The 27,488-nt window shown below is 54.5% G+C and overlaps 1 protein-coding gene across 1 annotated transcript; it reads right to left on the minus strand.

The window, feature by feature from the left end:
* LOC127050050 (uncharacterized) lies at nucleotides 1-24,915 on the minus strand. Its single transcript, XM_050951586.1, has 18 exons — nucleotides 24,844-24,915; nucleotides 22,381-22,457; nucleotides 19,743-19,927; nucleotides 18,583-18,809; nucleotides 16,222-16,330; nucleotides 14,023-14,173; nucleotides 12,901-13,061; nucleotides 12,051-12,096; nucleotides 9,579-9,718; nucleotides 8,979-9,123; nucleotides 7,798-7,955; nucleotides 7,359-7,516; nucleotides 6,482-6,650; nucleotides 5,740-5,817; nucleotides 3,994-4,897; nucleotides 3,229-3,424; nucleotides 605-777; nucleotides 1-108 (listed from the first exon to the last, which is right to left on the minus strand). The coding sequence occupies exons 1-18, from the start codon at nucleotides 24,884-24,886 to the stop codon at nucleotides 1-3; spliced, it is 3,228 nt and encodes a 1,075-aa protein (XP_050807543.1). The 5' UTR covers nucleotides 24,887-24,915.
* Between the last annotated feature and the right edge of the window lie 2,573 nt (nucleotides 24,916-27,488).

Below are 27,488 nucleotides of genomic sequence, written 5' to 3' on the forward strand. Positions count from 1 at the left end.
TCAGAGCAGCACCGGTACCTCAGGAAGGGAAGGAAGCTGAACTCGTGCTGATGTCTTGCCATTTCCAAACACAGAAGTGCAGGTGCTCATATCTTCTCTGCTGGAGGCCTGAGTAAAGAGAGGGAGTTATAACATCTAACTCTGTGTGTGCTTACAGGAGCGGAAAGGAGGAGAGGGGGGGACATTGGGTTTGTGTAGGTCACTTCCTGCCCTAGGCTTTAGTGTGTTGTTACTGTCTGCTGTTCAACAGCTGCTGGGGTCCAACTCAGAAGTGGCTGTATTGGACACGGGGAGAGATGTTAGTATATTGGGAAAAGTGGCTCCAGCCATCCAAGGTGTACCACTTATTGTGGGTGTTGCTACATGAGTAGCTTCTGCAAACGCCACCTCGTTCCTGGACTGGTGTATGGGTGGGAGGAGCAGCTTGGGTGCTACCAACAGAAACACCAGGCTGAGCCCCTTTGCGTCTTACCAAAATCGCCAAGTTGCTGGCAGGAGCATTTTGTAGGTTAAACACCTCAGGTCTGAGGTTACAGCCAGCTGCGACCCTTTGCTGGCCGCCCCTGCTCCCTTTAGGAGTGGGTGTGCAGACCTGCCCACTGACCTTCAGGGCAATGCCCCTGCTGACGGAGAAGGTGTAAGTGAAGCCGTCCTGCTGCTTGCTGCCCTTCACGTTTACATGCTGCTGCAGAGGAGGCAGCTGGAATGTTTGTGGTGGGCCCTGGGACCGCTCAAACAGGGCCCGTCTCTGCTGTAGGAGCTGCTGGGCTCTCAGCACTGCAGTGGGAGAGAAGGTCACGAGAAAGGGTCTGATTTTTTTTTTTTTTTTCCCCTCCACACCCATCCGAGGACTCCATTCCCTCTTCTTCCCCCTTGGCCACCCGGTGTTCTGCAGCCCAAGCTAAAGATCAGGTGTGGTCAATATTCGGATGAGACTACTCCCTACCCCCAAAGGGAAGTTCAGGATGATTCAATGGGGGGGGGGGCCTGTACTGAGCTAATGCCCCAGCATGGTGCCAGATGTAAAGCCAAGGTCTTGGATTCTTGTCCCCTTGTACTTTTCCTCACAGGCAGGAGGCTCCCCCGGTGTTGTGGTCAAATCAACTCTGGTAATTATATTCTGCCGCTCTTTAGTCCCCTGCGGTTTCCTTTGGACACGTGATACTTCACTTCCCCTTGTGTAGTGACTGGGGCAGCGTGACTGTATTGGCCTCACTTAAGTAGCACTGATTGTTGTCTGTAAAGCTTTTTGGATGAAAAGGGCTCAGGGAAGAGTAAAGAATCTGACACTGAGCCCTTGGAGGGACAGTTCTCTCTGCCCCAGCTCAAGGAAACAGCTTAAATGCTGCCAAGGGACTTCTGTGGCGCAGTATTTTGAAAGGGCAGCTTTGCGCCTGGAGCACCTGGCCAGCATGGAGGAGAAATCTCTCAGCACAGCATCGTCCCTACAGATGTTTACTGGTGTGGGTAGAGCAGGCACTTAACCTGCACGAGACAGGAACTGGTGATAAAAGCCTGTCAGGGGCAATAAATACTCCATTCTACAAGGCAGTCCCATGGGGAATTCATACCTGAGGGCAGGATCACCCTTCTGCAATTGCTAGGGGTGAAAGGCTCTACTAGCCTGAGGGTATGTCTACATCTACAATTTTGCAGCGCTGGTTGTTACAGCTGTATTAGTACAGCTGTATAGGGCCAGCGCTGCAGAGTGGCCACACTTACAGCAACCAGCACTGCAAGTGGTGTTAGATGTGGCCACACTGCAGCGCTGTTGGGCGGCTTCAAGGGGGGTTCGGGGAACGCGAGAGCAAACCGGGGAAGGAGACCAGCTTGCCCGCGGTTTGCTCTCGCGTTCCCCGAACCCCCGAGCAAGCAGGTCTCCTTCCCTGCGGTTTGCAGGGGGGTTCGGGGAACGCGAGAGCAAACCGGGGAAGGAGACCAGCTTTGCCGCGGTTTGCTCTCGCGTTCCCCGAACCCCCCTGCAAACCGCAGGGAAGGAGACCTGCTTGCTCGGGGGTTCGGGGAACGCGAGAGCAAACCGGGGAAGGAGACCAGCTTCGCCGCGGTTTGCTCTCGCGTTCCCCGAACCCCCGAGCAAGCAGGTCTCCTTCCCTGCGGTTTGCAGGGGGGTTCGGGGAACGCGAGAGCAAACCGGGGAAGGAGACCAGCTTCGCCGCGGTTTGCTCTCGCGTTCCCCGAACCACCCTGCAAACCGCAGGGAAGGAGACCTGCTTGCTCGGGGTTCGGGGAACGCGAGAGCAAACGGGGAAGGAGACCAGCTTGATTACCAAAGGCTTCCTCAGGTATGCTGGGATACCTGCTTATTCCACGGAGGTCAAGAAAAGCGCTGGTAAGTGTCTACACTTGATTACCAGCGCTGGATCCTCTACACCCGAGACAAAACGGGAGTACGGCCAGCGCTGCAAACAGGGAGTTGCAGCGCTGGTGATGCCCTGCAGATATGTACACCTCCTAAGTTGCAGTGCTGTAACCCCCTCACCAGCGCTGCAACTTTGTGATGTAGACAAGCCCTCATCAGTGTGTTATCGGTCCACAGAGGGGGTAAGAGACACACAAGGATGAGCCCTGGGGGTGCCCTTTCCTCAGGACAGAGCTGCACCATGGGCTTGAGATAAACTAGGTGAAAAACACCCCTCCCTGCCCAGAGAATGAAAACCAGGAGGAGAGAAAGGTCTGGCCATTCACTAGGAAGTGACCTGCCCCACCCAGTGAGAGATCAAAGGTCCTTTGCATCCTGCCTCAGCTCTGGGCAGCTCAAAGTGGTGACAGGCTGGAGGGAGCTCAGAGATGAGTCACACAAAGAGCAGGAAAGTCTAGCTAGGAGCAGTGAGATGCAATAAAGCAAAAGGACCATTCAAGTGGCATCACTCCTACCAGGGTAAGCTACTGGGCTCTGGCATTATTTTCCCCAAGAGTAATGAGGAAGGCTTCATGTGAGCCACAGGTCATTTTTTCAATTGGCCATAGGCCTTTGTGAGAGCCAGGCCTGCACATGCTGTTTCTTTAGCATGGGTATTGCACTTGCAAACGTAAGCACACAACTGTCTCCACATGCCCCTTCAGCCTCTCTTGCTTGAAGTGTGCTGCCCAGCTCCCACAGCAGGGAACCTTCCTGGAGCAACTGCAAAATCCTTGCTATCTGATCCTCAGATTCTCCAGAGAAAGGGTGGGCTCTACAGTCAGACGGGCTCAGGGTGATGAACGTACCTGGGGCTCTCTGGGCACTCTCAGGCGACCACTTCAGCCAGGCCTTTCGGAACCCAGCCCAGTACGGCAGTAGGGTGTTGAAGACGGAGTCCCTCAGCTCATCAAACAGGCCAGGAGGTGGTGCTGGGGCATCCTGCTGGAGAGCCTGCTCAGCTGCCCGGATAGCTCTCCCCAACTTCTCAGCATCCACCACCACCTAGAGAGCAAGCCATAAACATGCTCAGGGGTCTGGGGCAGGGGAGCAAGTCTCCTTGTTACCAGCTGCAAAAAGATCTGCTAGATATCCCAGCTGCTTCTACACCAGTTTGGCCTCTCATTCTGGACCGGCTGGTGCTGGGCTCTCTCAGCCCCAGTGTTACCAGAGTGCAGGTGCTGCTGTGCAGGGCATTTCCCAGACTAGGTTAGCTGAGAACAGGCTGGGGAGGAGGGTGGGAGCTAGCCTGGGCTGAAGCTGGCCTGGGAATTATATTGAGGTTGATCACTGTATTTCATCATCTTGGAATTTTTCAGGTGGGGGAGGAAATTGGGAACTAGCGTGTTCCCCATTAGAGCATTAAACATGGCCGTTGAGGCCCAGTCCTGCTGTCACTGACTTAAATGGGAGCCCATAGAGTTTACACACCCACCACTCTGTTTTGCAGAACTCCTGTGTTATATATCAACTCACTGCTAATGCTTTAGATCCATCTCCTCCTCTCTTGCCCTCGGTCTGCCTGACCATCTCTTTGCCCCGTTGCTACTCCTCTGTCAGAGCATGAGGCCTACCTGCAGCCGGGGCTCCAGCTGGGAGACAAGGAAGCAGTTGCGGATCACCTGCACCTTCTTCCTCAGGACAGCCCTGTCTGGCATGGCGTGATGGGCGTTCTTGAACTTCTGCACCTCCAGCTGGAAGTGCAGGCCATGCTCCAGCACAGGGGGGCCATGGACCTGCAGATGTTTGAGGAAGTGCAGCATCTCCAGGGTGGGCCAGCCTTTGGCAGCAGCCCTGAGGAATTGGCAGAAGGAGGCTTTGTCTTCCTGGCTGGGCTGGGCTGTAGCTGCTGACCTCACCGCGGCTTTCCTGTTCCTTAGATGCTTGAGGGCCACCTTGGCAGCCAGCAAATGTAGGAGTGGCTGAAGCTTGGGCCAGCCCTCGTCTTGGATCTGGGAGGGCTGTATTCCATGCCTGCCCAGCCCCTCACTCACCTCAGCCCAGAAGCTCTCGAAGGCCGGAGCAACGTGCGCATACAAGGCAGCTTGGATTTCTTCTATGCTTGAGTGGCTTACTCCTCCCTGGCCCACCTCTGCCCTCAGTCTCTTCCTCAGCTCCCTGGGGAGGCGAGGGCTCAGTGGCCCAGCCCCTTGCTGGTCCCAGAGGTCCAGGAACTTCAGCACACAGCTCAGCCGCTTCCTGCCCTCTGGGGCTGCCTGGCACCGCTCCAGCTTCTCCAACAGCCCCAGCACCCTCTGGAGCCCTGCATCTTGCATTTCCTGAGCTGCCTTTCTATAGGATTTGAAAACCACCTTGTTGTTGAGCAGGTCCAGGGCACGCTGGGGTGTCACTGACCCTTTCCCACTTGCCAGGCCAGCGTGGCCTAAGCGCTGGGGCTCGGCTGCAGCTTTCTTTCGGTGCCTCCTCTGCTGCTTTCTGCCTTCCTGGGCATGAAAGCTGGTATTTTCCTTCCTCTTCCTGGCCCTGCAAGGATGCAAACAGGTTCTCAATACAGCCATAGCACATCTTGTTGGATCTCATAGGCTGAGCAGCATCAGGCCTGCTTTGTACTTAGATGGGAGACCCTCCCCCTACTCCACAGCCAGGGAAACCAAGAAGCAGTGATGGTAGTTTTGAGGGGGTACCTACACCAAGCCTGTGCTGTCCCTATGTCCTCACATGACACTGGTGGTTGCTGTGCTGTTGGAGATGTCTTTCAGGGCTTGACCACTTATGGTCATTGTAGATCCCATGAGACACAGGGGTTGTCCTAGCCCTATTCCAGGGCAGGGAATTGTATCCTGCCTCCTAACTTCCCTCTGCAGTGGAATGCTGTGTTCTTCATGTCCTCTGCAGTGTTTGTGTGGTGGGGAAATAGCTGCCTTAATCCACCCCGACGCAGCCGTATGCCAGTGGAGGGCACAGCGATTCTCAGCATGAGAGTTCTGTGAAGTGATTTGGGTCTTTTTGCAAATGAGGGGTAAGATCTAAATATAAGATCATTATCAGTATAGCAGCCTGCATTCCCCTCTGGGCATCAGGGCTCTATAGTGCAAATATCATCCCTAGAGCACACGTTCTTAACTAGACGCATGCCGTAGAGGCTACCTTAACATAGTGGGGACAGTGGGCAGCAGGGACTTGACTAAAAAGGCTGCAATTTTAGCTGTGATAATGATTAATCAGCTTGGTAACACCTCTGGGCATCCAAATGTCCAACTGGACACCTGAGTTCCTTTTGCAGCACTCACAAAGCTGGGTTTGCCAGCCCGAATCCTAAGCAACTGTGCCCCCTTTGCTGAGTTCAGATAAAGAAGTACCTGTCTCTTCTCTGCTTTAGTCTACTGTTTTTGCTCCTGACATCCTGCACTTCCACGTAAGAGACTGGGATGCAGTACCTGCAAGAAAGGGTGGCACAGAGCAAATGAGCCAGGTGGACAGCTGTCTCACTTAGAAGCAGAGTTTAAAAGATTTTTGTGACACGCGCTGGCTGATTGAAAAGAATTCTCTCAAGCTGCAGCCCAAAGCTGGAAGTGAATGAAATACCCAGGCCAATCCTTCATTTAGTTGCTCCGCTCTCAAATGGAGGTGCTGTCAGGAGTGGAGCACTGACTATGGAGCAGTCCCCAGCTACTCCAGTCCTGGCCTCCCACAGCAGAAGGGGCTGTAGGGAGAGGAACGGGAGAGCTCATAGGTACTTTCAGCAGGCCATGTGCAAGAAGGTAGTGGGTGAGCACTGACTTTGGGCCAAGGAGGTTTACTAGATTACTCCAGTCTGAGCTCCCAGCAGAAGGTGCTTCAGAAGATGGTGCAGGAGCACCTGCTGTAGAAGGCCTGAATCCAGGACTGCCAGCATTTTGTTTGAGGCTGCAAAGAGCCAGACTGCTTTGAGAGGAGGAGTAACTGCTTCACTGGGTGCAGTTAGGGAGCTCTCTGAGATGTGTCCATGGACAAAACAAGAACTGAATTCCCCCATAAACCACTTCTCTCCCCCTTGCCTGCCAGTGCTTTACACCTGGGTCTGGAAACCAAAGACGAGGACCCAAGGCCCTTGGAACTCACTCCAGGAAGGTGGCTATCTCATAGCGGAGGTAGCGGAGCCAGGCCTCACAGAGAACAGCGAGCACGTGCTGAGCCACTGGCTCCAAGGCCAAAGGCTCCAGAGGTTGGTTGCTGGAGCTGAGCATCTCCTGGAGATGCTGGATGTAATGTGGCATATCAGAGCTGAGTCCTGCAGGGAGAAGAAAAGCAGAGCGGAGCGTTGCCCTAGGACTCCGTCTTCAAAGGCAAGTTCACTAGGGCAGGGAAGTAACATACAGCCACTCGACACGAACCCTCCTCCAGCGCACCCCTTTGCACTGGTTCTCCAGAGGAGTCCAAGGAAATCTCCCCCCAAGGCAGTGTGTTGGTCCCCAGCTGCCATTTGCGGAAGAAAGCAGTGCAGCAAGTCTACTTGAGCAGGAAACTAGATACTCTCCCTCCACCCTATACACCGGCCAGTGCCTCCCATGTGCCCTACAACTGCGATGGCGACTCCCCTCCCAGAGGATGGGCTGCTTCTCTGGCTTTGGGAATTCACTAGGCTATTGCTCCCATTCTAGACCTTCTGTCACCGGGACCATGGAAAACAGGTCATTTAGTAGCTGAATGAGTGGGGGCAACTTGCTTTTCCAACTTCAAATCCATTTTGGGTGGCTTCAGTTTCAGATTCAGACTGTCCCTCTAGACCCCTGAATATCTTCTGGTGCCACACTCCCACTCACTTATATTCTCCAGCATCAATAATTTTGCTCATTAGTCCCTACGATCCACCTGGTGCAGGTCTCTGAGATTCAGCCCGGGATCCCCACGCACACCCAGCTACAGCTAAACCCAGTGCCAAGTGGATTTGGCCACTGACTGCATATGGTGCAGAAGAGCCAGTTATCTGGGAGCTCACCAACATCACATGGCGCACCATGCACCAAGTACTTGTGGAAGATCTGCCAGGCTGAGCGGTGGGGCTTGAGCTGGTCTGCCTGCCACTCCCAAGTGGCCTGGTGCTCCTCCAGCGCTTGCCACAGCTGGAGGTTATGGACCTTCTGAGTATCCTCAAACCTGGAGGGTAAGCAGGGAAGGAATGCGCATCAGCCTGGAGAAGTGTGAACAGTGAATTAGTCACCTCTCCTCTGGAGCGGCCAGCAGGGATAGAGCCCAGTTGGCTTGTACAAGGCTATATGGTGGCCCCAGGAGAAAACTACCATAACTCAACATTTGCCTCTGATGCATCAAGTATTTGTCACAGCTGGAGGCAATGCAGCAGCAAAGTTTACATTCCCAGGGATTCCCCAGCTCAGTCAGGTGGCTGAAAAGGATAAGGACAGGAGAGTGAGACTCACCTGGTCAGGTAGTGAAGAAAGCTCCCCCCAGCCCCAGGATCACACATTAGTGCTTGGAGGAGGTGGGAGGTCAGCGGTGTGTCAGAGAGATTCCATGAGAGGTCTGGCTGCCGAGCTGACACAATCCTGCCTCGCCAGCTTGTACCAGAGTGCGGAAGCTGCATCGGATGGGCAGCAAGAAGAGGTTTTCAGTGCTATATTCATTCTTACCCTCACTGCTGGCTCTCCAAAGGTGACCAAGAGCTGCATCAGGCCCTGGCCAGAGACAGATCCCCAATGAGAGAAGAGGACCCACACAAAATAACCTCTGGCTGTATTACCAGTAGCAATCCTGCATGGCAGGCAGCTGGCTACCAACAGTGCAGGAGGACATCTCAAGTGCTCAGGGAAGAACTTGGGCTGGAGCAGAATTGATCTGTCGTCTTTTATGGCTCTTCTCACCCAGGCTCTATTCATTCACTCCTTTTACAAACCCTGCAACTCCTGTCAGGGGCTGTCTACACTGGTATTGATCATTTCCAGCTCAAGGAGACATACCCATGCCAGCTCCGTCTTCTAACAGAAACGTAGTTGCAATGGCGCACTTAACAAGAAGGCCTAGCCGCCCTGAGTACAATCCCATCTAAGACCCTAGTCTCATTCTCAGGGGGGGCTGCTCCTCCTTTCATTCATGTCACTGCGGCTACACGGCTATTTTTAAAAAGAGTTTGACCAGAGCTAGTGCAGGTATGTCTAATCAGGCTGGAAATTACACTTCCAGCTCTAGTGTAGACATGTCCTCTGTCTCAGAGACTCAGGTTGTGGTGAGCTGGGGAAGAGGGGACTTACACATGCCATCCCCTCCTCCATCACTCAGACAGTTTTGTGCTGTGACCCTCGTGTTAGAGCTAAATCCCCGCCCCCTGCCTTCCTCCAAATAGCCTAGTGTTCAAGGGGCCTGTGATTCTGCTGGTGCCACCTCTGCCTCCTATACCATTTTGGGGGTGTCCCTGCCACCAGCTTGGTGACTGTCTACCCCACCTCCCACAAGGCAATTACAGCACCACACTTATTTTGGATGGCAGGGTGTTGTGTCCACGTGCTGTTAACCTGCCTCAATGTTGGATTGTGTCATGTTGGGAAGATACCCGCAGGGAGACACACACACTATCCGAACCATGCTCCCTCGAGGCGTTACGTACGCTGAACCAGTCTGCGCTTCTGTTCGTGTGGCTCATGCAGCCGTCACCCACAACAGGAAGCGACGCAAACACCTTGAGCGAAGGCAGGAAGTCAGTGTTCATTGGCGGCCTAGGCTTGGTCTGGGAGCCTGAGGTGGGGACAGTCCTACCATAGAGTCAAAATAAATATGTAACAACACCCTGTTTTCCAAGCATATCAGTCTCTACATTTTAAGAGGGGCGAAACTGAGCCAAAGGGAGAGGGCAGGACTGACTCACGGTCAGGCAGGAAGTCAGTGGGAAGAGAACCCAGCTCCCCAGTGGGAAACTATGCCCCAGTCCTCTAATCACTGGATCTCACTCCCCTACTAGGTCCAGGAATAGAACCCAGGAGTCCTGATTCTCAGCCCCTGCTGTAACCACTGGATCCTCCCTTCTCTAGGCCTCTGCAGTTGGTGAGGTCAGCAGGGGCTGTAGAGTCTGGGAAGAGCTCCAGCAAGCTGCCTAGTTCTCTTGTGGCTTGTCCAATACAGCAGCAGGCCCTGTCTTCTGAGAGCTACAAAAGGAGGAGCTTTCCTCCACTGACCCCATCATCTCCTGGATGGTTCCCATTGTACGAACCTGAGGTGTCTGGTTCTCTGGTGGTGGAGGAGAAACCTGGGAACCCAGTAGGTGCGCAGACGTCTCAGAGCATCATACTGGCTCCTGCTGAAGGCACTGAAAGTTGCCTCGACGCCGCCCTGAGCCTCGCACATCGGCTCCTGCCAGCAGAGAGGGGAGAAGAGCACACGTCAACCTCACCACCTCTCCTCATTGCCTGGGCCAGCCACCTCCACCAGCCTCACCCAGCCACACAGTGCTCTGGGATCAGAATATCCCACCGCGTCTCTGAGCATGGCTTAATCTTGGTTTCCTCTACCCTCTGCCTAGGCTTGGCTCCAGAAATGTGCTTTAATAGCAAGGTCCTCAGCCTAGTGCCTTTGTGACACCAAGGAAGAGATCCAGAGCTCGGCTCCATGGGGATCCCAATGTGATGCTGATGCCCCTGGGTGGGTCTGTCATAAACAGATAGCTAAGGGTTAATGTCTCTTTCACCTGAAGCACCTGACCAGAGGACCAATCAGGAAACCGGATTTTTTCAACTCTGGGTGGAGGGAAAGTTGTGTCTGAGTCTTTGTCTGTCTGCCTGTCCCTCTCAGCTTTGGGAAGGATTTTCTATTTCCTGCTTTCTAATCTTCTGTTTCCAAGTTGTAAGTACAAAATTTAGTAAGGCAGTAAGGTTTCTATTGTTTTTCTTTTGTATTTACATAAATATAGTTGCTGGAGTGCTTTAATTTGTATTCTTTTTGAATAAGGCTGTTTATTCAATATTCTTTTAAGCAATTGACCCTGTATTTGTCACCTTAATACAGAGAGACCATTTTTATGTATTTTTCTTTCTTTTTATATGAAGCTTTCTTTTTAAGACCTGTTGGAGTTTTTCTTTAGTGGGAAATTCCAGGGGGTTGGGTCTGCAGCTCACCAGGGAATTGGTGGGAGGAAAAAGTCAGAGGGAGATCTATGTGTGTTAGATTTATTTGCCTGACTTTGCATACCCTCTGGGTGAGGGGGGAAAGAGAGATTAACTCTCGGTAATTCTGTTCTCCCGGACTGGGAACGGGGAGGGGGGAGTCCCTCTGTTTAGATTCACAGAGCTTGTGTCTGTGTATCTCTCCAGGAGCACCTGGAGCGGGGAAGGGAAAAGATTTCTTTCCCTTTGTTGTGAGACTCAAGGGTTTGGGTCTTGGGGTCCCCAGGGAAGGTTTTTCAGGGGGACCAGAGTGCCCCAAAACACTCTAATTTTTTGGGTGGTGGCAGCCGTACCAGGTCCAAGCTGGTAACTAAGCTTGTAGGTTTTCATGCTAACCCCCATATTTTGGACGCTAAGGTCCAAATCTGGGACTAAGTTATGACAGGGTCGTTGGCAGTGGGATCAAATCTGAGACCTCTTGAGCTTAATGCATGAGCTTCTACTGCCTGCAGTAAAAGACACAGCCAAGGCTGTAGTAGGCCCATCAATCTATAGCTGGCCTTGCCGCTGCTAGAGAGGGTCAAGGTACCACACCAAGCACGCATGGCTTACACCAAGCTGGGCCAGAGGAGAACGATCAGAAGGGAAAGTCACCCAGCCCCCATCTACCATTAATCCTTTGCGGGACTTGTGGCTAACAATATCTACCAGCCAAGAGGAAGCATAGACCCTAGAGGCCAGAACCTTAGGGGCTGTTAGTTTCACATTCTCTCTCTCTCTCAGCATCAGAAGATAAATGAACCCAATGAGCACAAAATACTCTGCTGAGCCTGCCTTGTAGCTGACAGAAGCCTATTGCATATCTGGGGAGGGGCTGTGATGGGGAGGGACTCAGGGGCATGGAGCATTCACTTGGACATACAGTGTCCCACCCACACCACCAAACCATGGCCCAATTTGGTACAGACGGCCATACTGGCAACCTCAGCACAGGGTGCACCTCAGGCTGTCGGGGCAGTGGCTTGTGAGGTGGCAGGGGAGCTCCCTGTGTCTGGCTCCAGCCAGCACTGTTCCTCCTTCATTCCTTCTGTCCCTCCCGAGCCCTGCCTGGCTCGCTGCCCTCATACACTATTGCCCGCTCCAGCCTGGGCGATCAGTCATGATCACGCACTAACAGTGACCATTGGCCACCAGTTCCTGGATGCTCTCAAGAGGCAAGCGATGCAGCATGCAGAGCTGGGATGTCAGGCTCAGCACTAGATCACGGGCTGCATTAAGGTCAGAGTCAACCCCCACAGATGGCAAGGCAGTTGCCCTTGGAAACGGGCAGCAGCAGGACCCCAGTGTCACTGGAAGGCAGAGCAGAGCAGCTGCAGAAACAGCTGGCAATGTAATGAGCCCAGGTGTTTCCTGGTTGGGGAGGCAGTTCACACAAGGAGCGCTCCCTAGGGCTCTGCTGTCTCACCTCTGCTAGCAGCTGAGGTGTGAGAGTCACAGCCTTGCCAAGAGCAAACGTATGTGTCTGCTAAGGCTGTAAGGCAGGGTAAGAGGATGGGCACCTGCACCCCAGCAGCTTCACTCACCTGAGAGGCCAGAGACAGACTCAGCTTGTACTTATCTTGAATGTTCCTGCAATGAAAAGAACAATGGCTTCACCCCAGTAAAGGCTGAAGCAGCTCAGGCCATGGGCTTCAGACAGCTATGGTCTCAACACTAGAGTAGCCAGACCTGCAGGGTACTTCCTAAGCACACTGATGGCCACAGCTGAGAACTGGACAAGCCGTCTGTCCCCAAGCATGTCTGCCCAGAGAAGGTCACAAACTGGACAATGTCTGGTCCTCTATGCTTCTCCTATCGCCCTGTCTTACTGGGTGCATGCTGAGTGACTACAAAGCTGCAAGCTTCCAGAGACATCTGCCAGGCAGAACAGACCCATACAGGCTGCTCTTCTCTCACATCTCAGGCCTCCAAGAACCCTAAAGATCCCAAGAGGTCCTGAAAGTGGGTCAGGTTATTCTGCATGGGCCTGACCCCTGCTAGGCCCAAGGATGATGCTGTCTTTGCAGTCCCTGGTATGAGTCTGTCTGACTGGCGTTCCCTAGGGCCCTCGCCTGCTCGTTACATGGACACAGGTGGTAGATCTGGGGGCTCGTCACCGGGATTTGGAGCTGGGATTCTCCAGTCTCTCTACACCACCATCTGAGTGACACCGTCTGGCTGCTAGAAACACAGTACCACCTGCTTCCACAGGAGGGGGAGCAGATCCAGACCTGTGGGCAGCAAGGGTGTGAGGCCACCACCTGGTATGGGCTTGACAGCCGAGTCATGCCCCCAGTGTGCAAACAAGGGGATGGGCACATGAGCAAAGCCACTCCCTCTTGCTCCCTCTGCCAGTGTGTGAACGAGGGGGTTCATTGGGACACCCATCCTTACCGGCAGAGACTGACACAGAGGATCTGAGCTTCCTGCTGGGCAGTACTGGCCTCTAAGCGCTTGGTGCACTCCATGACATCCTCACAGTCCATCCAGAAGTGAAGGAGGTGGATCCCCAGGGTACCATGGAGAAACTCCTTGAAGCAATCCATGCCAGCCCTCTGCAACACAAGGAGATGGGGGGCACAGCGGGAGGATGGATTCTGCATGTGTCAGGGGAGGCTGGAGTTCAGCCCCAAAACAGAGCAGGAACGGGCCCCACCTCCCGCTTTAACAGAGTCTGAACCTCTGGGAATTGCTCTACAGTTGGACTTATAATGAGGGGCACCCAGGGCCCCTTTCCTGACCATCAGTGCTTGGCCCAGGTGCTGCTGCAGCTGTGAGGCCCTCCCATCTCCCATGGACTGGCACCCAGAGGAATGAAGACAGCTCTTCAGGGTCATGGCTGCAACCCTGCTTAGGCTCCCCTCTCCTGGTGGACAAGCCAGGAATTTGATGGCTCATCTTCCAGGTATTCCCTCACCACTGCGATAAACCAGGGTACCCCACTGGCTGCTGTGGTGAGGCCCAGCCCAATTCTCCCCATGATCTCCTGCCTAGAGGGGGCTGGGAGGTCTCAGCGCTGGGATCACCACTCAGTTGTCCCTGGCTGGCTATGTTACCCTGGGCTCCTACGAGTACAGAGCATGGACACCAGCGCTGCAGGACCAAGGACAGACCAACTGAGGAAAAGTGGCCAGCCCTAGCAGAGGCTGCAGCCAAGGGTTATTCCTAGAGCCTCATAAATCCCCCAGTTCTACATACTAGTGGAGCTGCAAAAAACAGGTTTCCAGAGCAGAGCAGAACTGGAGAGGCAGCTGGTTGTTCCTGACTGGAAAAGGATGGATAGGGACAGGAGGGGAGGTGGCAGGGACAGGAAGTTGGGAGGGAGGAAGGGAGATACAGGGAGCAGTTAGGAGTGAGGTTTGGGGAGATGGAAGTGAATGGGGCCTGGAATCACTAGTGGGCCTGCAGGGGAAGGGCACTTGGCACAGGGGAAGGGGAGACAGTGTGGCAGCTGTCTAATATCTCCATCAACGTGCACCTCAGCCCCATCCTACAGCAGGGTCCAACGAGACTCACTGTCCCCAGCACGTTCTCCTTCAGCTGCTGCAGAGCGGAACGGCCAAAGCCAGGGAGCAGCCAGTATTCCTCCCCTCTGTCAGAGGTGTTTAATTCGTCCCGGTCAAACTGCAGCACCTTCCTAGTGCCTGAGGCCAGCTCCCCTTGGTGCCTGCCATGAGAGAAGGGAGAGGGGCTGCTCTGGCACTGGGCACAGGGTGTGTTGGAGCGCAGAGCCTGGGCAACTCACAGGGTCACCTGTGTGCAGGGCTACAATGGAATTACCCTGCACATCCCATCCTGCCCCTCCACCAGCACCCAACCCCACATCCACCCTACCTCCTGCTGCCACTTATTCATTGCACCCGCTGAGCCCCCAACCCCTGCCAGAGAGGGAAACACCCTTTGGGTGATCTGGTGGGTCAGCACTCTGGGAAGAATGGGTCCTTCTAAAGTAGAGAGGACACAAAAGGTACAAGGGGTCAGCGATAGAGCGATAGGGAGGTTCCCACCACAGCACACAACATGCCAGTGCAGTAACATACCCCGCACATCCCCAGCATACACCATATGCATCCCCAGGGCACCCCCGGGCAGCTGCACACCTCACCATGCACAACTCCCCCAGCAGACACATCACAGTGCTTCCCCCAGGGACACGCACAACTCCATGGCATGTGGAAACAGAGCTAAGAAAAAGGCAGCTCAAGCTCAGTCTCAAACCTGGCCCAGGGAGGTGCATGAAAAGAAAGCCATCGGGGTCCCTGGGCTCGGTGTGGGGTTATTCCCCTCCTCCCCCCACTATGCAGAGCAGGAGGAGCCCTGAGAGCAAAACAACGTAACACTCAGACTCAGACCCCCCATGCAGAATGTGACAGAGGGCTGCTGTCGCGGAGTGTGGGGGAGTCAGGGCCCTGAACCCCCCACTTCCTGCGATTCACCGTGACTCTCAGCCAGCCAGTAAAACAGAAGGTTTATTAGATGATGGGAACACAGTCCAAAACAGAGCTTTGTAGATACAGAAAACAGGACCCCTCCGTCAGGTCCATCTTTGGGGATAGGGAGCCCAGACCCCAGTTCTGGGCCTCCCTTTGTTTCCCCAGCCAGCTCTCAACTGAAACCCTCTCCAGCAGTCTGACTCAGCCACACACCCCGGCTCCTCCTCCAGCCTTTGCCCAGTTTCCTGGGCAGAAGGTATCACCTGGCCCCTACCCGCTCGTGGGCTCAGGTTATCTGCTCCAGTATCATCCCTCAAGTGAAGTCACACCTTTGTATTCCACCACCAGCTAGTATCAATGCAGACAGTAAACTAGTAAAACTCCCATGCAACATTACCAGGTTAATACTCCCTGTTCGGTCACAGCTCCCAAGTGACAGCCCCCACTAATGCTATGGCAGGCCAGAGACTGGGCCCCGTGCTCCAAACTGGGCCCTGGGATCAGACCCGCAGCAGCTGCAGCCCTGGCCTAGAGCCCTTCCTTTCCTGCTGCGCGTCTGGAATCCATGCCCAGCCACATGCTGAGGGAGAGATGGGGAGAGAATCCCACCCCCCACCACCCCCAAGCCACCCCACACACACCAGGCCCCCTCTCTGAGGGCTTCACAAGATCACACAGGATGCTGCACGGAGCCCATCTCAAACCTCCCGCCCCCTCCATCAGACATAAATCACTCAGCAAGCAGAGCCTGCCTCCCCCACAGCACAGTGCCAGGCCACAGCCAGCCTCCACGTGCCCCTCATGCTGCCTCTCTGCCCGGCTGAGTGCTGATGACACAGCACCCCTCCCCCACTGGGGCATTAACCAGCAGAGAGCACCCAGGCATGAGAAGACAGCTAAGAAGGCAGCCTGTGAAATGTTAAAGCACAGCACTGGGAACAAGGGTGCCAGGCCAGGCTCTGCCCTAAGAGACTCTGTGCCACTTCAGGGGAATTACAACTTCCCTTGGTTTTCCCATCTGCAAAGGGAGGCTGAACTCTGCAACGCACTTTGCGGTTCTGGGCTAAAAGGTGCTAGACAAGTGCAAGATATTGTCATGCTCATCAAAAGGAGCAGTAAGTGCTTAGTCAGACCACCACGTACTCTCACTTCTGCCCATTCCCAAGCCCCTAGCCTGATCTGACTGTGCATTTGACAGAGCTGCTACTTCAGCCTGGTTACTGCACATTGCCTGTTCCTCCTCCCCAGCACCGAGAGCTGCATTATCCCTTCCTAGCCTTACCTGCCCAAGTGTTGCCCTGCCGTGGGTGAAGAGCTAGAGGCGGCTCTGGTCAGGCCATCAAGGGATCTCTCGGACCCACCAGCATTAGTCCAGCCATCCACGGAGCCTTCTGTAAGCATGACACAAGTGACGTCATAAATCAGTCCACGTGTCTAGACTCCACAGCAGCCCTGTGGTGGCTGGGCCAAAATGCCTCTGTGGCTAGCTCCTGTCCAATGCCTGTAGAGGCCCTAGGCAGCAGCCTGTGGGCTGTATGAGTTTGGGATTTGACAGGAAACCAAGAGCTGTGGAATCCACTCTGTGTCCTAGGGAACAGCTGGGTTCTCCTGCAATTTGCTCTAAAAAGCTGCACGGGCTGCCAGCTTTACCTGCCACAGAAATGCAACCACTTCTGGGATGGAGCAGCCAATTAAGAGCCGCATAACACAACAGCTTAGGACCAGAAGAAGCAATACAGAAGATTGTCCCCAAATTAAACTGCAAGAAGCACTTAGGGAGATAGAACTTAGTTGTCCCTATTGCAACGTGGTCCGGACACCAGAGCTAATACCCTGACACCCGCAAAAATTGCCTGGGATCTTTAATCACTATGAGTGGGCAGGGCTTCAGTTTTACATCTCATCTGAAAGCGGTTACCTCCTGCAGCCCTGCCCCTCCTAGCAGCACACTAGGGTCAGTGCTGGCCCACCGAGAAGAGCTGCCCTACTGAATCCCACATTTGCTGCAGCACCTATACTTCCCTTGTGTGCCTCCCATCCAAGTACTGAGAAACTCAGAGCCTGGGGAGGGAAGAGATGATAGCAGGTTGAATACAGACTTATCCTCTGACAGGCAATGTGTGAATGTATCCAAGAGTAATGAGCAGGCGCCTTTCCACCTGTGACTGGGTGGAGCACTTGGTGTGGGGCACTCCAGACTGGATTACAAGACAAATCGGGTTTTCAGCCAAAAGCAAGAGGATACATCTGGGTGTGTCTGGCAGAGCCTCCATCCACACCTTTCCAAGCTGCAGCAATCTCACCATTGGCCACCCGCTTTGGTGGAGTTGGGCAGGAGGCTTTGGAGCGGAAGCCTGCTCAGCCCCTCTGCAAAAGGAGATTTCCCCAGACTCACGGCAGCTGGGAACTCCACACAGCTCCCCCAGGGCAGCTGGTCAGGGATGCTGGAGAAGCAGCCTGCAGGAGGGCAGAGAGTCAAAGGAGAAATGTCCAAAGACAAGTGGCTGGTGGTGGTGGAAGTCTCCATGCTGGTTCAGGGAGGAGTCTAGGGGGCTATGGGCAAGCACAATGGGGTGCTCAGTCAGTGAGCAGCCAGGATTCCTAACCTTTCAGAAGCGATGGGGGTGGGATCTAGATAGACTGCTGGGAGGGCCCAGTCTCCTTGTCTCTTTCAACAGTGGGGTGCCACTGATGCTCTCCAAGACCCTGCCTGACGTAGTGAGACCACCGGCTTCCCAGGAGCCCTTCCCAGAGGGACAGCAGCCCAGGGGAGCGACAACAGAACAGGGAAGCTGAGGAGATGAAGAGCCCCTGGGGCAGCCAGCGCTGCAGAGGAGGAGGCTCTCACACCGAGAACGGCCAGGCTGCGCTGAGGAACAGGGAGAAGGCCGGTGCTAGATGACCAGAGGGAGCAAGATGGGAGGAAGAGAGAAAGGCAGACGAGTTCTGCAAGATCAGCTGTGGCCAAGGAGGGTGATTGTGCGGGGCATAGAGTTGGTGGAGACAGGGCAAGCTTGCCCTTCTGTGTCACATAGAAGGCCCTGCTCGCTGTTCAGTGGGGTGGGCCTGCTCTAGGCTGGTCTTTAAACTATACCTGAGCAATGTTTGAAAAAGGGTCTTTGGGTAAGAGTGTAGTTTTTAATCACGGTCCCTTAGTTCTGTTTGCATCTCCGCCTTGCCCTGGGTCTTGGCCAGCCTGGGGAGAGCAGCAGGCAGTTGGAGCCATTCCAGGTTGGTGCGGGCAGGCACCACGCTGGATGGCTTTTAGGATACGTCTATGCTGCAATACAACACCTGCAGCACCGAGGCTTAGACCCCAGTTCAACTGACTTGGGCTCTTGGGGCTAAAAATAGCAGTGTGGATATTCAGGCTTGGGCTGGAGCTCGGCTCTGGGACCCTCCCCACTCATGGGGTCTCAGAGCCCAGGATCCAGACTGAGCCTAAACATCGATGCCAATTTTATAGCCCATAAGCCTGAGCAAGCTGACCCAGCAGCCGGCCCATGGGTCTTTTATGGCAGGGTAGATGTTCCCTTACGGGCCTTTCCTTATTCCCTTCCTAGCACAGGGAGGAGGGTCACTGTAGGGAGCCCCTCTTCTTGGGGACAAGAAGACGCTCCTGGATTGGCTGTGGGGGACTCACCTAGGTGGGCTGGAGTGCTGCGGGTCTGACTAGGAGGCCTCCACAGCCCGAGGCTGGGGACTCTGGTGGGCAGCCCAGCTGTTGATGGGTGACTGGGAATGCTGGAGACAGCAGTGCTCTCAGACTGCCGGCTGTACCCACGAATCTCATGCCGGCTCACTGGGTAGCCTTCATCCAGAGGACGAATCAGCAGCTTTGCCAGCTTGTACTCCAGGTAAAGGGCCGTCCTAGCACCAAACAGTCAGTCAATGACACTACCATCAATGATGGACAATAAACAGGGGCTGAGCAATGGCCCCATGCCATACACAGGACCCACAATCATCGAATGCATCATTGTACGTAAACAAAACAAATACAGAGATTCTGCTGGGGCAGGGAGCCCAGGGCTGGGATAGCAGGGGGGCTGCAGGTAAGGGGTGAGGGGCACGGGCATAGCTGAGTGAAGGGAGCCCTGGGCTGGGATAGCAGGGGGGCTGCAGGTCAGGGGTGAGGGGCAGGGGCAGAGCTGTGTGTAGGGAGCCCGGGGCTGGGATAGCAGGGGGACTGCAGGTCAGGGGTGAGCGGCACTGGCAGAGCTGTGTGTGAGGAGCTCAGGGCTGGGATAGCAGGAAAGGGGGGCTGCAGATCAGGGGTGAGACTCTCATCAGGACATCACCATATGCCCTTCACCAGCTCAGTCAAAAGTGGGTTAATTAAAATTTTCATAGCAGATTCCCTCTCAAGTTCGTACCTTCCTGCCCCAGCCTGTCCAAGCAGGGACTGTTGCACTCGCTATGGCCCTCACCAAGGAGTGCTGTGGTTCCCATTTCATTCACTGCTCTCTCACAGTATGTGTAGCCCTGTTACTTCTCCCTGCCCCACAGGCTACACTGCCACCCCGGCCCCAGACGGCTAGACAATTTCCCAGAGTTCACACCAACCACCCTTGCCATGCTGGCAAGTGTTCCAAGGGGACTACCACACACCCAGTCACATAGGGCTTCTGAGCAGCAGCAGGGATGGAACTCAGCTCCCCCTGCTCCCAAAGGATCAGCCCCCATCCATAGCTAAAGGAAAGTCTCTGTTACCACGCAGCACTATGAGTCCCATGACATACAGTGGAGTGATTCTGATCCTAACCTGCAGAGGGCAGCAGTGGGCACCCACATGGCACTCACCTCTGAAAAGGGGGTAAGCGCTCCCTCCTCAGCCAGCCCAGGATCCTTTCTCTCTCTGCGTCAGTGGCTCCATAGTGAGGAGAGCTTGGCTTCATCCCCGGCTGGCTGGGAGACTCTGGGAGGAAGCCATCCAGCTCCTGCAGCTGCCCCCTGAGCCGGTCGTAGCGCAGTCTCAAAGGAAAGGCCTAGACCAAAGGCAAAGCCTCCCATCAGCCTGGAGATAGACTGGTCACAGAGGGCTCCCGCTCCAGGGATCAGCTGTTTGCTTTTCATTCTGTTACACTGAATGAATCAAACTGAGTGCCGGGGCAGCAGGCTCAGTGCTGAGGAGAAGCAGAGACCCCCTCCCCCACTCACTTCTGATTTGCACCCCCTCCTATCTCAGCCTGGGTTTCCGACACACAGCTCTGCCCATACCCTCACACGTCACACCAGACCTGCAGCCCCCATGCTATCCCAGCGCTGGTCTCCCCACATAAAGCTCTGCCAGGGCCCCTCACCCCTGACCTGCAGCCCCCCTGCTATCCCAGCCCTGGGCTCCCCTCATACAGCTCTGCCTGTGCCCCTCACCCCTGACCTGCAGCCCCCCTGCTATCCCAGCCCTGGGCTCCCCTCATACAGCTCTGCCAGTGCCCCTCACCCTGGACCTGCAGCCTCCACCCACTGTCCCAGCCCTGGGCTCCCCACACACAGCTCTGCCTGTGCCCCTTACTCCTGACCTGCTTCCTGACCCTGATTCTAAGCTATGCCACTTTTGTATCCCATTCCTCAGGCCTTGGCTACACTGGCGCTTTACAGCGCTGCAACTTTCTCACTCACGGGTGTGAAAAAAACACTCCCCTGAGCGCAGCAAGTTACAGCGCTGTAAAGCGCCAGTGTAAACAGTGCCCCAGCGCTGGGAGCGCGGCTGCCAACGCTGCAAGCTAATCCCCATGAGGAGGTGGAGTACGTGCAGTGCTGGAAGAGCTCTCTCCCAGCACTGGCGCTGCGACCACACTCGCACTTCAAAGCACTGCCGCGGCAGCGCTCCCACAGCAGCGCTTTGAAGTTTCGAGTGTAGCCAAGCCCTCAGATTCTGAAGGCAGCCAGGGACTAACCCAGTTCCTGGTATAAGTAAGAGCTGCCTCAGGAGCTGCTTTAATGTACAATGCCTGCCATGGCCCCTTATGGCACTGCAGCAGTCCAGAATAGCTGGAATGCAGGTGCTCCAGCCATACACCCTGCCTCCCACAGCCATGCCCCCCGTAAATCCCTGCTTGGGGTGGTGTTGTGATGGGCCATTTCACGGCCCTATACCACCCTACACTGGGGGAACTCCTTGGGGACTGGTTCCATCAGCTGGCAGTCCCTTTGCTCTCGCAGTGTCTAAGGCAGGGGTGGGCAAACTTTTTGGCCTGAGGGCCACATCTGGGAATAGAAATTGTAAGGCAGGCCATGAGTGCTCACAAAATTGAAGTGGGGGTGAGGGCTCTGGTTGGGAGTGTGGGCTCCAGGGTTAGGCCAGAAATGAGGAGTTCAGGGTGTGTGAGGGGGCTCTGTGCTGGGGTGGGGGAGTGGAGTGTGTGTGTGGGGGGTAAGGGCTCTGGTTGTGGGGCGGGTTTGGGGTGCAGGAGGATGCTCTGGGCTGGGATTGAGGGGTTTGGAGAGCAGGAGGGGGATCAGGCTGGAGCAGGGGATTGGGATGTGGGGGGAGGCTCAGGGTGCAGACTCTGAGCGGCACTTATCTCAAGCAGCTCCCAGAAGCAGCGGCATGTCCCTTCTCCAACTCCTTCATGGAGACGTGGCCAGGTGGCTCTGCATGCTGCCCCATCCGCAGGCACCGCCCCCGCAGCTCCCATTGGAGCACCGGAGGGGGGTCATTGGAACGGGGCCATTGGAGCATGTAGGAGCCGGATGGACATCATGCCGCGGCTTCCGGGAGCTGTGTGGTGCAACCTCCGACCCTGCACCCTGGCTAGAGTGCCAGAGCGGGGCCATGGGGCTGCTTCCAGGAGCCGCATGGAGCGGCCCCAGACCCCACTCCCCAGCGGGAGCTCACCGGCCATCTTAAAATGGCTTGCAGGCCGGATTCGGCCCATGGGCCACAGTTTGCCCACCCCTGGTCTAAGGAAAGGGGCTGCCACAGAGATGAGCCTCAGGGCCCAGGTCAGTAGCGACTGTAATAGGCTCTGTGTGACATTAGAAGTGTAGCCCAGTTTCTACTGGTCACATGTCCACATCAGACCCTCCCCATGAAGATGAGCACTAACTGGGTGCTGAGGAAGATCTCCTGCCAAGGACTGAGGAGGCTCCCAGGTCAGGGCTCACTCCTGTCCACAGCCCAGTCTCCCAACCACTGGCCATCACCTGAAGGTGCCATGCTAGTGCCTCTTACCTCTCCCCCATCAGGCCCCTACCCCCTACAAACACCCACTTGCTAGGAGTTACTGAGAAGGGTTCCTTCGCAGTAAATCTGCCCGTGCACTTCTCAGACTAGTGGCCGGGCTCGTCTCTCATGGGCACTGGTGTAAATCAGCAAAAAAACCCATGGTAATGGCTGCAGTCACACAGGGATAAGTGAAGGGAGAATCCGTCCCTTGAGGTGAGTGGAGGCAGAGCCCAGGCTATGAGAGCAGGTGAAGGGAGAAGCTGAACTCACAGGCAGAGCCAGGAAGGCATTGAAATACTCCAGGAAAAGGTCATCATAGGTCAGCAGCTCCTCCAGAACCCCCGGACCTGAAAGGAGAGAGAGACCAGCAGGGATCCCAGGGCAGCAACTGGAGATCCCAGCCCTGGCCATTGCTGCAGCATCAAAGGGAGCCCAGCTGGGGTGCCCCAGGGCACGCAGATGCATGAAGATCAGATGGTGTTACTAGAGGCTTGGTCAGCATCCAGTGCAGAATGAGGAAGGGAAGAGTCCTGCTCTGGATTTCCATCTCCCCACTCCTCTGGACTGGACCCTGAGTGCAGACCCCAGGCAATGAGGAGAGAGAAACCGGAACTGGACTACTGCACCTGCTGGAATGGACTCTGGTGTGCCTCAGGCTGGGCTGCTTTCTGCAATGAGCTGCCCAAGGAGTTAGTACTGGGATATTTGGAGACACCCTGGGATCACAATGCCCCCAGTGGCATCGGATTTATTCTCCATTTCCCGCTCAGTGACCCCTCCTGTTCTATCCCACACACACGCTTGGGGGACTTGAATAGAAGACCCTCGTGGGATGGTGTATTTTGCCAACAATGGATCCACAGGGCAGCTCCCCTATGTGTGTCACATAATTTGGCAATCATTGCACCCCTCACTCTGATTAAACAACCAGCGTCTCTAGGGAGTGTCTAGCTGGGGTTTGGGGGTGGAGGTCTATGTTTAAATACATTCCCTCGTTCTAGTATTTTTACAATGGGAGTGTATTTAGAGCTTAGGAAAGTGAGAAACTGACTGCAAGAACCAGAGTCAGGGAGAGTCAATCTTACTCATGCAGCTCTGCCCATGCTCCTCACTTCTGACCTGCAGCCCCCCATGTTACCTCAACCCTGGGCTCCCCACATACAGCTCTGCCAGTGCCCCTCACCCTGACCTGCAGCCCCCCACTATCCTAGTCCTGTGCTCCCCACACAGAGCTCTGCCAGTGCCCCTCACCCCCAGATACTCTAGTTCTGAATATCAGTCACGCCAAACTGGGAGGTGGTTCTGTGTTGGGCACTAACACAGACTAGAAAGAGAGAGACACCAAAGTCCATTCCACTTATCCTATGCTAAGATTCAAACCCCAAGCTTTTGTGTCCCCTAGAAGTTCCCTCCCCTATCCTTCCTGTGCCACAAGTCTCTTCCAGCCCAGTTACATGAGCTTATTAGGTCTTTGACTCTCTCCTTGTATCAATATTAAGATTCAGGCTCCTCCAAACAAACCCAGGTTGTTCTTGGCCCGATGTGTCCAAGCAACACTGTGTAATCACCTCCGTGAGCCAGGGAGGCAAGTGCTGGCAGTTCGCAATGAGGAGGCTGGGCCTGTCAGGGAAAGTGACAAAGGCTGCGTTCCCCTGGGCCATGCTCTGTCTGCTCCCTGCCTGTGCACTCCACTCTGGGCAGGGAAAGAGACCAGACAAACTGCGTATCTGTGAGGGGTGCAGAGCTGCCCGCCTGGCTGACCCCACTGGTGAGAGGCCCCAGGAAGGTGTGAAAGTGTGTGACTGTAGCACCAGTGACCCCAGAAGCAGGACAGGCCATACTAGCCCCAAAGAGTTTCCTTGTGCCCCTGTCACTGCTGGGAAGATCCCCCTCCCCACACTTGCTCCCCTAACACTGGGTATCAGGATGGCAGAATCTCACTGGGGTCAGGAAAAAACTGCTCCCCGTGGGATAGTATCACACAGTTCAATGTCCTGGGCAGGGCCAACGAGACAGAGGGGAAGCCAGGACAAATTACTGGGTCCCGGCGGTCCAGAAAGGGGCCCAAGGCCTGGATTCCCCAGCTTCGTCGGCCCTGTTTAGCTGGTCTGCCCTTGCTGGGAGGCCCGAAAAATTTTTTTCACCTGGGCCAGAACCTGCTCTCAGCGGCCCTGATCCTGGGAGAGGCTACTTGTCTTGCTGAAGCATCCAGCAATGGCCGCTACCAGAGGTGAATACTGGACTGGAGGGGTCACAGTCTGACCTGCTACTTTGAGGGGGAGGGGAGGCAGCTAGTGTGAAACCAACTGAGAGTAATTGGAGAGGGGCTGTCTCAGATCAACGGTGACCAATAGTTGTCCGCGTCAGACAGATATTTGGTGGCCCCATATGCAATGAGTTTGGTGGGCCTCAGTGCAGTTCCCCACTGTCCAATTGTCTGCATCACAGCCCTCACCCCCATAAAAGGCCCCTCAGTAGTCTAAGCAGAGTGGCCACAAACTGATTGGGACATGGAGACTGAGTAACCCTCTCTCCCCTAGAAGAAGCCCCTTTGGGGCAGGGCTGAGGCAGATGCGGAGGAAAGCTGGCCTTGCCTGTACCTGTTCTGTAGCTAAACAGATGCTCCGAGTCGAGGGCTGTTAGACTGGAACCTTTCACCACCCCCAAATTAACTCCAAAACATTCATTCCTCATCCAGCTGCTTTCCTGTGACAAAACTCTGCCCCTACTGACCTGCCTCGGGAGACCTTGCTCTGGTTGCTTCCTCTGCATGCATGGTGAGCCAAGCTGCTCTGGGGGGACTCAGCTTCCCTCTCCTGTCCCCGCTCTGTGTTTACACACTGCTCTGTTTGTCAGGGACGTACTTACAGTTGGTGGCAACTGAGTCACTGGGTGGGGCAAGGCCAGACACTTACTCTGTTCTATGCACTCTGCTCTCTTTGGGCTTGGCAGGGCTTTAGTCACAAGAGAAATGAGCAGGACTGTTCTCAGCAACTTGTGCCTGGCTGGAGGCTCCTCCATCTCACTGGGATCCAAGCAATCTCAGTCCTAGAATTAACAGATGCTAAGCTATCAGCTGCCCCAAACATTCTGCTGTCCTCACTAGAAGGCACAGCTAGCCGTGAGTCTCTCCAACATAGACCCTCTGAGATGTGCTGCCCCCTGCTAGCTCCAACATCAGCAACCATAGATTTTACCTTCACAAAGCACCTGTACTACACAGGATTCCAAAGCATCACACAATCACTGTTTGCACTGTCACAGCTGAGCTGCCTCTAGACAGAGTGCAAAGCTGCACCGCACAGCCTGGAGGGGGGAGAGATCCTGGGGAAAACCTCTCTTCTTCCCACAAGGTCCTCCGATGAGGGGTACAAACCCCACATTGGCCAAGAAGGGGTTAAAAGGAGCCTCTGGGCTCAGTCAGCCTTGCCCTGCTCCCCCAGTAGTGCATGTCAGGCTTGGAGTACGGTGATAAGAGGAGAGCCCAGCTCAGCTAGGTGCTGGTTAGGAGGAAGAGCAAATCTCACAGAATCATAGAATATTAGGGTTGGAGGAGACTTTAGGAAGTCATCTAGTCCAACCCCTTGCTCAAAGCAGGACCAATCACCAACTAAATCATCCCAGCCAGGGCTTTGTCAAGCCAGGCCTTAAAAACTTCTAAGGAAGGAGATTCCACCACCTCCCTAGGTAACCCATTCCAGTGCTTCACCACACTCCTAGTGAAATAGTGTTTCCTAATATCCAACCTAGACCTCCTCAACTGCAACTTGAGACCATTGCTCCTTGTTCTGTCATCTGCCGGCACTGAGAACAGCCAAGCTCCATTCACTTTGGAACTCCCTCTTCAGGTAATTGAAGGCTGCTATCAAATCCCTCCCTCACTCTTCTCTTCTGCAGATTAAATAAGCCCAGTTCCCTCAGCCTCTCCTCATAAGTCATGTGCCCAGCCTCCTAATCATTTTTGTTGCCCTCCGCTGGACTCTCTCCAATTTGTCCACATCCTTTCTGTAGTAGGGGGCCCAAAACTGGACACAATACTTCAGATGTGGCCTCACCAGTGCCAAACAGAGGGGAATAATCACTTCCTTCAATCTGCTGGCAATGCTCCTACTAATGCAGCCCAATATGCCGTTAGCCTTCTTGGCAACAAGGGCATGCTGTTGACTCATATCCAGCTTCTCATTCACTGTGATCCCCAGGTCTTTTTCTGCAAAACTGCCACTTAGCCAGTCGGTCCCCAGCCTCTAGCAGTGCGTGGGATTCTTCCATCCTAAGTGTAGGACTCTGCACTTGTCCTTGTTGAACCTCATCAGATTTCTTTTGGCCCTATCCTCCAATTTGTCTAGCTCACTCTGGACCCTATCCGTACCCCCCAGCATATCTACCTCTCCCCCCAGCTTAGTGTCACTGCAAACTTGCTGAGGGTGCAATCCATCTCATCATTCAGATCTTTAATGAAGATATTGAAAAAAACCAGCCCCAGGACCAGCCCCTGGGGCACTCCACTTGATACTAGCTGCCAACTAGACATCAAGCCATTGATCACTACCCGTTGAGTCCAATGATCTAGCCAGCTTTCTGTCTACCCTATAGTCCATTCATCCAATCAATCCATACTTCTCTCCCCATATTCACAGATCCAATTATCTCATCATAGAAGGCAATCAAGTTGGTCAAGCATGACTTGACCTTCATGAATCTATGCTGACTGTTCCTCATCACCTTCCTCTCCTTCAAGTGCTTCAAAATGGATTCCTTGAGGACCTGCTCCATGATTTTTCTGGGGCCTGAGGTGAGGCTGATCGATCTGCAGTTCCCCAGATTCTCCTTCTTCCCTTTTTTAAAGATGGGCACTACATTTACCTTTTTCCAATTGTCCGGGACCTCCCTTGATCACCACGAATTTTCAAAGATAATGGCCAATGGCTCTGCAATCATATCAGCCAACTCCCTCAGCACTCTTGGATGCATTGCATCTGGACCCATGGATTTGTACATGTCCAGCTTTTCTAAATAGTCCTTAACTTGTTCTTTCACCACTGAGAGCTGCTCACCTCCTCCCTATACTGTGCTGCCCAGTGCAGCAGTCTGGGAGCTGACCTTGTCTGTGAAGACGGAGGCAAAAAAAGCATTGAGTACTTTGGTTTATTACACATCATCTGTCACTAGGTTGCCTTCCCCCATTCAGTAAGGATCCCACAGTTTCCCTGACCTTCTTCTTGTTGCTAACATACCTATAGAAACCCTTCTTGTTAACCTTCATATTGCTTGCTAGCTGCAACTCCATTTGTGCCTTGGCCTTCCTGATTACACCCCTGCATGCTCTAGCAATATTTTTATACTCCTGGCCAGTCATCTGTCCAAGTTTCCACTTCTTG

This window comes from Gopherus flavomarginatus, chromosome 4, assembly GCF_025201925.1.
Source record: "Gopherus flavomarginatus isolate rGopFla2 chromosome 4, rGopFla2.mat.asm, whole genome shotgun sequence".
Classification (NCBI taxonomy): Eukaryota; Metazoa; Chordata; order Testudines; family Testudinidae; genus Gopherus; species Gopherus flavomarginatus.

Bases quoted from the DNA above. Each gene is read 5' to 3' on its own strand.
- LOC127050050 (XM_050951586.1), bottom strand. From the start codon at position 24,886: ATGCATGCAGAGGAAGCAACCAGAGCAAGGTCTCCCGAGGCAG. The intron at 14,174-16,221 runs GTAAGGCTAGGA...CTCTCATGGCAG, and splicing joins GCAGGGCAACACTTGGGCAG to GCACCAAGGGGAGCTGGCCT. The intron at 7,956-8,978 runs GTACGTAACGCC...CATCCGATGCAG, and splicing joins GAAGCGCAGACTGGTTCAGC to CTTCCGCACTCTGGTACAAG.